Source organism: Trichoderma asperellum, chromosome 5, assembly GCF_020647865.1.
Source record: "Trichoderma asperellum chromosome 5, complete sequence".
NCBI classification, from domain to species: Eukaryota; Fungi; Ascomycota; class Sordariomycetes; order Hypocreales; family Hypocreaceae; genus Trichoderma; species Trichoderma asperellum.
Genome location: NC_089419.1, coordinates 862,139 through 874,174, shown reverse-complemented (window position 1 = coordinate 874,174; position 12,036 = coordinate 862,139). Strand labels below are relative to the sequence as shown.

The 12,036-nt window shown below is 52.1% G+C and overlaps 4 protein-coding genes across 4 annotated transcripts; 2 read left to right on the top strand and 2 right to left on the bottom strand.

Moving 5' to 3' along the window:
• The first annotated feature begins 682 nt into the window (after positions 1-682).
• TrAFT101_008442 (uncharacterized protein) lies at positions 683-3,878 on the top strand. Its single transcript, XM_024899866.2, has 2 exons — positions 683-1,699; positions 1,775-3,878. Exons 1-2 carry the CDS (start codon positions 1,107-1,109, stop codon positions 3,498-3,500), a joined length of 2,319 nt encoding a protein of 772 aa, XP_024762142.2. The 5' UTR covers positions 683-1,106; the 3' UTR covers positions 3,501-3,878.
• Positions 3,879-5,807: 1,929 nt separating this feature from the next.
• TrAFT101_008441 (uncharacterized protein) lies at positions 5,808-7,973 on the top strand. Its single transcript, XM_024899768.2, has one exon. It carries the CDS (start codon positions 5,863-5,865, stop codon positions 7,915-7,917), a length of 2,055 nt encoding a protein of 684 aa, XP_024762143.2. The 5' UTR covers positions 5,808-5,862; the 3' UTR covers positions 7,918-7,973.
• Positions 7,974-9,017: 1,044 nt separating this feature from the next.
• On the bottom strand, positions 9,018-9,964 carry TrAFT101_008440 (uncharacterized protein; the record flags this gene model as incomplete). Its single annotated transcript, XM_024907970.2, has 2 exons — positions 9,018-9,758; positions 9,950-9,964. 2 exons carry the CDS (start codon positions 9,962-9,964, stop codon positions 9,018-9,020), a joined length of 756 nt encoding a protein of 251 aa, XP_024762144.2.
• An 868-nt stretch (positions 9,965-10,832) lies between these two features.
• TrAFT101_008439 (uncharacterized protein) lies at positions 10,833-11,837 on the bottom strand (the record flags this gene model as incomplete). The annotated part of the gene is made up of 3 exons (XM_066128332.1): positions 10,833-10,913; positions 10,991-11,185; positions 11,262-11,837. 3 exons carry the CDS (start codon positions 11,835-11,837, stop codon positions 10,833-10,835), a joined length of 852 nt encoding a protein of 283 aa, XP_065984450.1.
• Between the last annotated feature and the right edge of the window lie 199 nt (positions 11,838-12,036).

Below are 12,036 nucleotides of genomic sequence, written 5' to 3'. Positions count from 1 at the left end.
GAGCCCCCCCCTGACCAGCTGCTGGCCAATGTCGTCGAGCCTCACGCGATGTGTTGCTGCTTTGTATCGCCAGCCAGACACGTGCGAGCCTCTCCGAATGCCGGGAGGCTAGACACCGGATCCTACTTTTTGCGCCTTGCGTGTATTTGCTCGGGACGAGCATCAGGAGCATGACGGAATTGGCAGAGACACAGCACCGATGCATTAAATATTCATATAGATGAGAGATGGCAGCAACTTGTTTAAAGTCATTGTAAGACACAGCTCAGGTCTCAGATCTCTGCCGAGAGCAATTGGCTTATAACTTTTTTTCTTCTGTTTCTTCCTTCTTATTTCCCTCTAGGTACCCAGTCACAACTACAAAGCTGCACTCGCAAAACATGGTATCCAGCTGCATCTCATGATACATGGCATACATATGGGCAGTTGTTGAAATCAGCTCTTAATATAAAGAGTACCAAAGTACCAAAAAAAAAAAAAAAGGTCAGCGCTTCTCGGGCCATCGGCGCAGCTCTAGCTCGGGTCGTCGGCATCAGCTGCAACTGCGTGCCTCTTGTCGCCTTTTGTCCGTGGCAGGTATCTCGCGGATCGCCAGTGCGCTGCGTTCAGTGGCCCGCCGCCGCAAATGGAGGGCCTGGATCGGCCAGAGGGTACCTGCGTGTACCCACCAGTAACCGCGGCGCCAAAAGTTCCTCAACCGGTATGTGCAACCAGCGGCCGTGGCATAGCATAGCATAGCAGAGCAGAGCTCCATCTTTTTTGCCCTCCCAATTCTTACTCATAGCAACCGTCTGCTCCTCATCGGCCTCAGCTGGCGATGCTCCGCAACCCGCCCCCGGCCAATCGTTTGCTGACTGCTGCGTTGCTGCTCGTCTCTCCAGCTCTACAACTTTGACCTCTACCCTCATCATCAGCCACTTCCGCTGCGCCCGTCCCTGTCCGGCCAGCCCCAGTTTTTCCGAGAAGCCTCGATATCCGCAGCCTCGACGCCCTCCAGCCGCTTCGCTGCGGCGTCTCCCTACTTGCTCGTCGATATCCAGTCGCCGCCGCCGCTGTGCTTCTCGCCCTCCGCCTCGTCCCTCTCCGGAGCGTCGTCAGTCGCCGTGATGGACCTCGACCCGCCGCCGCCGCCGCCCGGGGCCGAGATGCCGTCCTTTGGCCTCGCCGGGTCGTCGCTCTCGGAGGCCCAGCCGAGCACTGCCAGCGCCGTAGACGGTCCCGGATCCTTGTCCATCGACCGCCGTCCCAAGAAATCGTCCATGACGTGTGCCGTCTGTCGCTTCCGCAAGGTTCGGTGCAACGGTGCGCGCCCCTGCTGTGGCAATTGCCAGCGCCTGGGATTCCCCTGCTCGTACGACGATGCCGACGTCGACGCCTGGTCTCTTTCGCTGCCTCGGCGGCGTGTCAAGCAGGCCTGCTTGAGCTGTCACAGCCGCAAGGCGCGGTGCTCCGGCCATCTGCCTTCGTGTGAGCGGTGTCGAGTCCAGGGCATTGAGTGCGTCTACCGGCCCAGCAAACGAACCAAGCCGTCGTCCATTACCAAGAGCCCCAACAGCCCAGATCGAGAGTCCGACCGAGAAGGTGGCCGAGACGGCCGCAGCCATGGAGAGAATCGAGATCAGGATGATGGACGCAACGAGAGCCCGGCCTTGACTGATCAGGCCAGCTCCGTCAGTCCTGGGCCGGATAACACCGAGGGGTAAGCTCTCTCTCTCTATATATGGCCAACTTTCTTTCCAAGAGCCATGGTTGCTAACTGTTCAATCCCACCCAGCCTTTCCATAGATGAAAGCTTCGACTCCATCGTCAACCGCGCTTTCGACCTCTTCTTCCGCTACGTTCACCACATGCCCATGTTCACCTTCTTGCATCGGGCTTCTCTTATGGAGCAATATCAGGCCGGCAAAGTCGAGAGGCCGCTTCTGCTGGCCATTGTCGGCATCACAACATGTCTGACCAACATGGGTCCCGGCATGCGCGAATATGGAAACCACTGCATCGATAAAGCCGAGGCCCTTCTTCTCGCCGACTACAGCCGCCTTTCCATTGTCAAAATCCAGGCACTCGTCTTCGTCATCAAGCACCGCATCCTCTGTAACAAGTTCTCCAGCGCTTTTGTCCTTCATAGCTTTGCTTCTCGCTACGCCACCGCGCTGCGTCTCAATTATGAGGCGCCACATCTTCGCTTCCTGGCGCAAGAATCTCGTCGACGCCTCATGTGGGCCATGTACTGCATTGATACCAGTGTTTGCGGCGGATACCCCGACTTTGTCCTCTGGAGGGCGGACCAAATCCACGTGAGCCTGCCATGCAACGAGCGCAACTTCGAGTTCGACCTGCCGCAGCATACAGAGAAGCTCGTGCCCGACTCGCACCAGCCACGACCACCGCTCGCCGAGGACGTGGGGACCTTGGCTCTTCATGCGCGCATCCTCTACATTCGCCAGAAGATTATCGAGTTTACCAGAGTGGCTCAGTATGACCGCGGCATGGAGCCTGCTGAGCTGCAAGGCCGCATTCTTGCCTTGGACAAGGAGCTCAGTGATTTCGCCGCCAACCTCCCAACGTCTTTTCAGTTCTCTGAGAACTCCCTGCGCCTCCGCGCATACTCCCCACGAATCTGCGTCTTTGTCATGATCCATGTTTGGTGGCGCCAGTGTTACTGTGACCTCTACCGCCTCGCCCTGGCAGATGTTAGTGGCGGGCTGCCGCAGTCTATGCTCGAATCATTTGATCAAGTCTTCCTCGACCACTGCCACAGGCAATGCGTGGACCATGCCCTGGCCTTGACTCACATATTTTCGCTGATACAAAAGCTCGACGCCAAGCCGGTGGCGGATATTGACCTCGCCATGTGTGCGTACCAGTGCGCTCGGATGCTCATGTACCTTTTCCAGCTCGATCTCTTCAGCCGCTTTGGCATCACGGCAGAGACAGTCATGGAGCAGGCGCAGCTCTGTCTGCAGACTATCAAGGACTGTTGCGTTGGACCCGCGGTGGACTGCATCGTGGCCGACCTGGAGAGATTGATTAGCCAAGGACGAGCTGGCTCCATCTCTGGTAATAACATGCCGTCGCAGACCATCCCCCAAAACGCCCAGTTTGCAGATGGATCGGATGTGTTGAACGCTCCCACCTCGGCCGGCATGCAGCCTTTCAGCTCTCCTTCAAATGCCGCCAACACTGCCGTCTCCCCCTTTACTCATCCTGTCATGACTGCTCCGTGGATGTCAGATAGCGGCTTTGCGTCAAGCATCGACCAGCAAACTATGCCGCCAGAGATGCATGCTGCCGATCCCAGCAAGGGTGGAGCGTCGGAGCTATCCGCACCCCGATCAGAGTATGCGCAGTCGGATTTGAATAACGCCTATGACGGTGCCTTTGCAGGGCTTGGACTCGACGACGGATTTGATTATGCAATGGGGGTGGACATGAATCTGTGGGCGACCAACGGGGGTAGCTGGATGTCGCAGGGATTTGGCAACAATACCTGGCTCTAACAAAGGAAAAAAGAAACAAGGTCAAAAGAGGAGGAAAATGAGGATATAGGCCGTTTTCTGGATTATTTATGGTGTACATACCAATGTTTTGACTCGCAAGGGGCATGACACGCGTGTATATATAGAGAGATACCTTTTGCGTGTGTGTCATTGGATTTTAAAAAAGCAAAGCGAATGAAGTGGTGTGGGGGCGGGATGGCGCAATGACAGGGACTGACTGCGCCAGTAGGACATGATAAATAGTGATGGCGCTAATGAAGATGAAACTGAATGATGCTCTAAATGCGATGGACGCTTTTTTTTTTCTCACAAGAAATTTACAAGTGGTGTATGAGTGTGCATCTGCGCTTATATTGAACTGCGACTAGGTAAGATGAGATGAGGTTCAACTTGGACATCATCCGGCATAGAGGTATTGGAACAGCTGCCGGCCTACACCCCCTCCATCATACAATTATTACGCATGTAGCAACCCTTGATGCGCTCTTCAGTTAAAATATCATTAATTTATTAAGGATGAGTGGTCGAGATGCGGTTAAAGACTTGGATGTGAATGCTATATGGAGAGAGACGGGCGCTCTTTATAGAAGTGAGTATTGAGTAGGGGGGCTATAGTACTGTTATATTTCAACTTCACTTAAACTGCTACAAACACTCCTGCAACTTAGGAGCTGCTTGACTGACAAAGCGTAGATGTCTGCTCCTACTTTCAATCTTAAAAAAAAAAAAAAATATTCACAGTATTTAAAGTTGCTCTTCTCATCCACATACAGATTCACATCTCATTTTGCAGCTTTTCGTGGATTGCGCTGATCTGTCTGAGGGGACAGTTCCACCAGACAATAGCGCTGTCTTTCAACGCCCATAGTAGTATTACAGTGGAGTGGGCGGGGTCTAGGCTCGGCTCTAAGCGAGCTGCCATGGCCAAACCGGGCTTAGTCCTGATCTGCAATCTCTTGCTTGAATCTGCCTCGCAGCCTGTAACCTCTCCTCTCCTCTCTCTCTACTGCAAGTTTAGGGCCACGCCAGCATCACGCGCGCAATGCACACAATCGACGGGACGTCTCTATTTATCCGCTGCGTCTTGAACTATCGACGGCTTTGCGATGGCTGACTGGAGGGCTTCGGCATCCGGGATCGGACTGGCTACTAGGCGTTGCCACAGACATCAGTCTCAGATTCTGTGTGTGTCGTCTAAATGAAGCAGAGAAGAGTCGTGGATGGTAACACAATACAAACGAAAACTGTCCCTCAATTGCTCAGTTGTTTATTCTTCGGTCACGGTTATGGCAACTGCGCAATGCGCTTATTGGACGCCAAAACACTCGATATCGCTGGCGACAACACTCCCATACCTGGAGCGATGGAGAGGTTACGGTCCAACAGCTGCGGCGACAAGACCAGCAGCGCTGAGCCATCTAAATGTAATCAGATATTAAACTCCACAATTTCCAATTCGGGGGGCGAGAGTACTGACCGAAGTATGCTGCTGGTCTTGTAGCTCTCAATTTGGACTTGACCCCTTGTCTCCTTTGACGTGGATGTTGCAGCCTGTGTAATCGGCATCTCTGTTAGGAGAAGGGACTTTTAAGAGGCTCATACACGATTCCATGTCAAAACTTCAACAACACGACCGGGAAGTGACTCAAAATATACGCTGAGCGTCTCAGTCGACACCAGTCCGCCAATCTACCAACTCGTGCGAACCCTTATTCTACCGCACCGATATCCCAGTCTAAGCGGCTACGAGAACTGGTGAACCCATAATGATGGTTACAGATACCAGAGAATCGAGAACATCCGGTTACCTTTGCATTCATCTCTGCACCGGCGGCAGGGATTCGAGCTCCCGGCCAGGGTCCTGGTGTTATTAGAAATACATCAGCTCCAGTGCCGAGGTCACCGCGAGATGTTGTGTCGCAAAGTACTGGAGAAACGGCGAGAGTGATGGACATGCCCAAGAAATGATTGAAAGCGATGTTTTATTGCTATTGTATTGCTATTTTGTAACTGATGATGTCTTTTGAAAAAGCTCATGGGCTTATGAAGTAAACAATGCAAGCTAGAAATGCTATTTAGTCCTTCTATATACTGTTAGAGTAGCCATGACCTTGATGCCCTCATCTCCACCAAAGCTTTCCTCCTCGCCTCATAAAGCGCACAACAACACCGCACGCTGCACTAGCATGTTTTCAGATCATCCAGGCACGTGGCTTCAACAAGGGTGGAGATGGGAGATGTACCCTGCTGCTGCCTGAATCAACAACATCCGCGTAATCTCAGTTGTGCATATCCTCAGCGGCCTTTCTAGGCGACAGTTCGCGATACCACGATCGCTTCTTTGACGAGCATCTTGAGCACCATGGATTCCGATTCTGATTTCGCCGAGGTCCAACGTCACGAGTACACTGTTGCTGACCAATTATGTACCTCTGGTCACAAGTATCTTCCTGACGATGTAGGCATTCAGATCTGGATGCTGGGTGAGGACTACAACCCTGGCAATAAGATCACTAGTCAGGTAACAAGCGCGAGAGGGGGAGATGGAAAATCACAGCTTTTTGACGCCTTGGGTAGCCCAGCCACAGTTCAGCAGCTGATTGTTGGGGGCGAAGACGTCAACCATGAAGATTTCCTCGGAGCAACTCCACTGCACTGGGTATTCTCACAGGAACATCCAAATCTTGAATCTGCGGAAATAATTCATCAAAAAGGAGGCAACATAAACAGCCAGGACTACCAAGGCAACACGCCTCTCGAGTATGCCGTCCGTCACGCAGCGTCAGCGGCAGGCGTTGAATGGCTTCTATCCAAAGGCGCAGACCCAAACGTCAAAACGAAGCAGAATCTCTTACTATATGCCATGGCCAAAGGCAAAACAGATATCCTAAAGATGCTGTTGGATGCTGGAGCAGATCCAAACAGCCCTCGACACTTCCCGCCACTCTTTCACGCCATGGGGCTGGGCAGATTTCTCGACGAGGCGGTAGACTTGCTTCTCGCACACGGGGCCAATCCTGCTGCCGTGACGAACGGGAACGTGACGCCTCTGGCTTATGCCGTTCGCCAAAGCAAGCCTTGCCGCAACCTGAGCGCGATGCGAAAAGTGTATGAGCAGGCGCAGCGTCGTGGCACTCCCTATACGGCAGAGCAGCTGAGCAAGGCTGTTTCTGAATACCGCGGCCATGGCTATCACCGGGAGCTTTTCGAGCAATTCCTGGAGTGGAACGTTGATGTGAACCAGAAAATTGCTCGCAAAAGGGGAGGCTTTACTCGACCCTTGATCATCGCCTGCGGTGATGAAAATGCTGATATAGACGCCATTCAGCATCTATTGAGCTTGGGAGCAGACCCAACTCTCGCAAATCACGATGGAGAAACTCCCCTTCACGCAGCGATACTCACAGGAGCGCCAGATACGGTCCTGTTCCTGCTAGAAACACTCGATGCCCAGGCAATCAATCAGGCGAATAACCACGGCCAGACAGCATTACACATTGCCTGCGAGATTATCCATCCAACCGGCTTCCGCGTACACCAGAACAAACGATTCTTCTTCGGCCCTCGACTAAAGAAATTCACCAAAGACGAAGTCACACGCCAGCTTGCAAACCTAACCATCGACCAAGCCGTTGCCATAAGACACGCGCGCTGCATAGGCCTCGCACAGGCTCTCCTCGCCCACGGAGCATCCACCCACGCGCAAGACGCCGTTATAGGCGCCACGCCGCTGCACTACGCGTGCAGAATCGGCATCCCCGAGCTGGTGACTGCCCTCCTGGAGGCCTGTTCGGGGACATGCCTCAGGCTGAGGGACAAGCTGGGCCAGACGCCACTGCACTGGGCGGCCAAGTACGGGAAAGCCGGCGCCGTGCAGGCGCTCATGGAATGGTCTCAAACGGAAGAAAACTGCGTGGATGATGATGATGACGGCCCGTATGGGTGTCATCTTCCGTACATGGCCGACGAGCAGCGCCGCTTGCCGATACATCTCGCCGCAATGAAAGGCCATGACAATACTCTGGAGGTTTTGCTAGAGTATACTTCCGCAAGGTATTATGAAGCTCAAGACAAGGACGGCCGCACGCCGCTGTGGTACGCCAGCTACTGGTACAAAGATGTAGGGGTCTGGGGCTGCGATCACTCTAGATACGATGACTGTGCGGGAAAGCTTCGACGCAAGATTGAGAGTGCGCGTGGTGCTGTTCCGGCTTACTACTATGCTTTTGCTGCTGTGGCCTCTTCGCTAGCTTTGGCGGTCATATTTCGGTCTGCTGTTGCTGGTGCTGGTGCTGTTGCTGTTGCTCAGGGACGCAGCTTTTGCGTAAAGGCGTGGGGAGGTGTAGTGGTTACATGGCGATGTGCAGTAGCTGGTTGGAGACATGCGCGAGATGAGTATTGCAGGAGCCATACGTGAAGAGGACGGACGCCTTAATCATACAACTATGAACTATAATAGTAGATAGTCTCCGTACACATATATCTATGTTTTACATATATTTATTTATACATGTATTGCCCCGGGCATCATCTACCCGAAGGCTGTAATTTGATCTCTCTCTGTCTTTTAACAAAGTATACAACTAAAGTCCTCATGGCTTTATAAAAAAAAAAAAACAAAGCTTTCCATCTTAAAATGATTCCATCATTAATGCTTGTATAGGCTATATATGCCAATATGCCATTTGCAAAATGAGCAAAAACAAACAAACAAACTTTTTTTCTCTTTGCCCCCAATAAAACGCCATGAAAAAGTCTCAAAAAAAAAGGCCCATATTGTCAATGCCATGATAAAAATGATCATCAGAGCGATGAGGTGTAAAGAACACGGTCTCTAGTCAAGATACCGATCTCCACATTTCCTCTTTTTTTAATACTTTAAAAAAAAATTGACATTGGCCGGCAAACAATGACAATGCATGTAATTCATGATCCCTTTTTGCACATGAAATTGCAAATCAAAAGATTGGCTTCCAAGTGCCTTTATGTTTTAGTACATTGCTTGTTGGAAAAGCAGGTGCTGCCGTCATGTTTTTCTTTTTTTTTTTTCTCTTTTTTTTTTCTTTTTTTTTTTTGCTGCGTCGTCTATTCGTTGCATTGTCGAGAGGCAGCTCCCTCCAAATTGTTAACGGACAACTGCGGTCAAGCTCAACTTGTTGACAAGCGAAGCCGCGCATAGATCGATGCTGCTGCCGCAGTTGCATCCCAACTTTTGAAAAATTTGGTGGTGACAAATGCAATTACTCATAGCGGCCCACACACTCTTCAGAAACGCCGAGGGGGTGCCACGTCCATGCTGCAAAATAAAAATAAAAAAAAATAAAGAAAATAAAGAAAAAAAAACAGCATCGTAACATCATGAAAGATCTCATGAGGCTGCCGTTCAGCAGAGTATATGGCTCATAAAAACGTCCAGAAGTTGTTGCAAAGCGGCTTGCCACTTAGACTTCTGATGACTCTTGCGTTACTTTCTTTTTCGTATTTTTCCTTTTTTTTTCTCTTTAGAGTTTCGTCAGACTAGTTGAATATAGACGCAGCTTCAAGAATCTTCAAGAATGCCGAGTTCTGAATCAAATAGTCGCTGCCCTGGCCGCCACTCTCCAAGTGGCCTCCCTTGGAAGGTTCTCGAAAGCCACAGCCCTGCATCTGCGCAATGATGTGAGCAGCCGCATCGCAAGACATTGTCTGCGGCGCCTCAAAGTCGGCATCACTCGGTGAAGGAGCGTTCATGTGGCTCGAGTTTGGCGTTACGGGCCCCGTGCTGGGCCCCGTTGTAGAATCGTCCGAGGTAATCGTCGTGTCTGAGTCGTGTCCAGAGGCAGACGCACTGCCGCCCTGCTGCTGCATGCTGGCACTGGCCAGAACCGCCAGCTTGTCGATGTGGGCATGCTCCGGGAACAGCGTCGCCACGGTGGACGCCCGGCCCAGGCTGGCAATGGACTCGGCAGTCGCAATCTTGGCGGCATACTGCTCGGCCTCGGAGGCGTCCTGGCCCTTGAACGACTGCAGGAAGCTCTCGACGGCGTCCATGCCGATGCCGTTGTGGGCGAGTAGCATCTTCAGCCGCGAGTTCTCAATGGCGACGTCGCGCGCGGCCTGCTGCATCTCCAGCGTGGCGGCCACGCCCTTGCTCTCGAATTCCTGCAGCTTCCTCTGCATGCCCTCGACGTATTCTTTCCGGCGGGCCCGCGACCGACGCTGGTTTTCTCTGATGCGGATGGCTGCAGCACTTGACTTGGCTGAGCTGTCGGTTTCCTGCTGCATGGCTGTTAACAAAAAAAAGAGAAGCGCGGCAGAAATGATGTTGTTGGCGTTGCTTTGTGATTTGGTGCGGAAAGGTGCAGATTTGGGGGAGAGTGAGTGTGTGTGAAAATTTGGTGACATGCTGCACAAAAAGCGTGGGGGGGCCAGTGACATGTAGAAAAAAAAAGAGAGAGAAAAAGACTTACCTTGGCTCTGGGCATGGTGCAAGTCAATTGGATGAAAATGCAATAGTCAAAGTGCACATTAAAAAAAGGAAAAAAAAAAAAAATACAAAAAAAGAATTGAAGGGAATTGCGACTGAACAGCAGAAAACACAGTTTCAATTGTGGCGGTTGTTGACAAAACTCTCAGAGTTGAGTTGACAGAAAAAAACCAGGGCGAGTTGGCAGAGACGGAAAGAAAGATTTTTGTCAGCAGCACAAAGTCGCGTGCGCGCTTTCAGGCCTTCTCCCATCCACTCACTACACTACAACGACACACTACACCAGCAGATTCTTTTTTTTTACTCGTCTGCAGCAACAAACACCCGAATTGACAAGAAAAAATCTGTCACTAAGGCACCGCAGCTCCACCGTCGTGGCCCCAATTACGGAGCCGCACTTGCGACCAAACGGGCAATAACGTCTGCAGGCTAGCGAGGCATGAAAGATGAAAGCTGCGCGTCATCGTCTCTTCAGGCCGTTTCATTCGCCTTTGCAGATGCAGGGCACGATCCGGGGTCGGACGATCGAATTGGGCGGGCATCACCATCATCTGTTGGAATTGACATCTCTGGCATCGTAAGCATCTGTAGGAGAGAGGAGCAGTAGTAGCAGTAGTTGTGCCTGAGTGACAAACAAGCCGTCTTTCTTTAGGTCGAGACGATCGCCTCCATAATTCATAATAAAAAGAAAAAGAGAGCACAATTCAAAACGCCATCCCGCAATTGGTCCCTTCCACCCGCTTAATGCCGAATAAAAAAATAGAAAATTGAAAAAAATGAAAAAAAAAAAAAAATGAAAAAAAAAAGGCCACGCTAGCATGTCAACCGGAGCAAAAACAAGCGCCTTTTTTTTTCACCGAAACAGCCTATTCCGCGTCCTTGTTGAAAATCTTTCCACCCCAGTCCCCTGTTGCGCGTGCCACAATTGCTGGACCCCTACTCCTCGACTCTCGTGACACAGTTTGTAACGCCGCCATGCCTCTCGCAAATGGTCCGGTCGAAGTGGGCCCCTCTTGAGATCGACTTCTTCCTCGTTCTCTGCCTCCTCGGTTGACGGTGGCGGCGTTGGCAGGTCGCTCTGCTTCTCTCCAGAGACAATCCACTCCGCCTGGACGTTTCGTGCGCCCTCGATGATCTCTCCGGCAAAAAGCTTAGCCACTGCCTTGACAGCCGTGGCCACCATCTGAGGCACCGATTGCGAGACAGTTGCATTGACAACCTAGATTTGTTTTAATTCTTGTCAGCCCATCGCTCTTTGCCTTGCTTGACTCGTGCACATCATCTTGTTCACGTACCCTCTTTACAACCGCATCGGACAGCTTTGCCGCTCGCCAAAACTCATATCGATCGTACTGCAGCGGGTCAAACGCCTCCACGAGCATAGCCCTCAATCTTATTTCTTCTTGCTTCTGCTCCTGTGTCCGCGCGACCGCATCCTCCAGCGCCATCTCGGCCTTGTCGTCGTCCTCATCGTCCTCCAGTTCCTTATCGCCGCCTTGGCCGCTTGCTGTCGTAGGTGCCTTGCCTCCCACTAGGCTCGGCGTCTTCTCTGTAGAATCGTCGCCCTTTGCGTTCTTTGACCTTCTGCCACGCTTTTTCCTCCCGGCCGTCGCGCTGACCACGCTGCCGCTGACATGCGAGGTCGCATCGACCGACGGCGACCTTGGATACGGCGAGCCGGCCTCCGGTGGGAATGACGTCTGTCGTAGGGGATGAGTCGGGGGCTGCGATACGATGGAGCTCTTTCTGCGCTTTCCAGGCGGCATGTTGACATCCATTGTTGACGTTCGTTTCTTGCTTGTAATCTGCACCGGTGACGAGTAAGGAGGCGAAATGGCCGACGGCGACGCGGCATATGGAGGGGACGCCATGTTTGCGATGATGTCTGATGTGTAGGGCTGCAGCGCTGATGCCACAAACGATGCGCCGACGCCTCCGATGGTGATTCGAGAGCTTTGTGAAGGAGCTGCAGCTGGAGATGCCGATAGAAGCCCAACCTTGCGTTGCGATAACTACGCAACGCGTTGAGCGGGATGTCACGTGATCGAAAGCTCCGCACCACCACCAAAA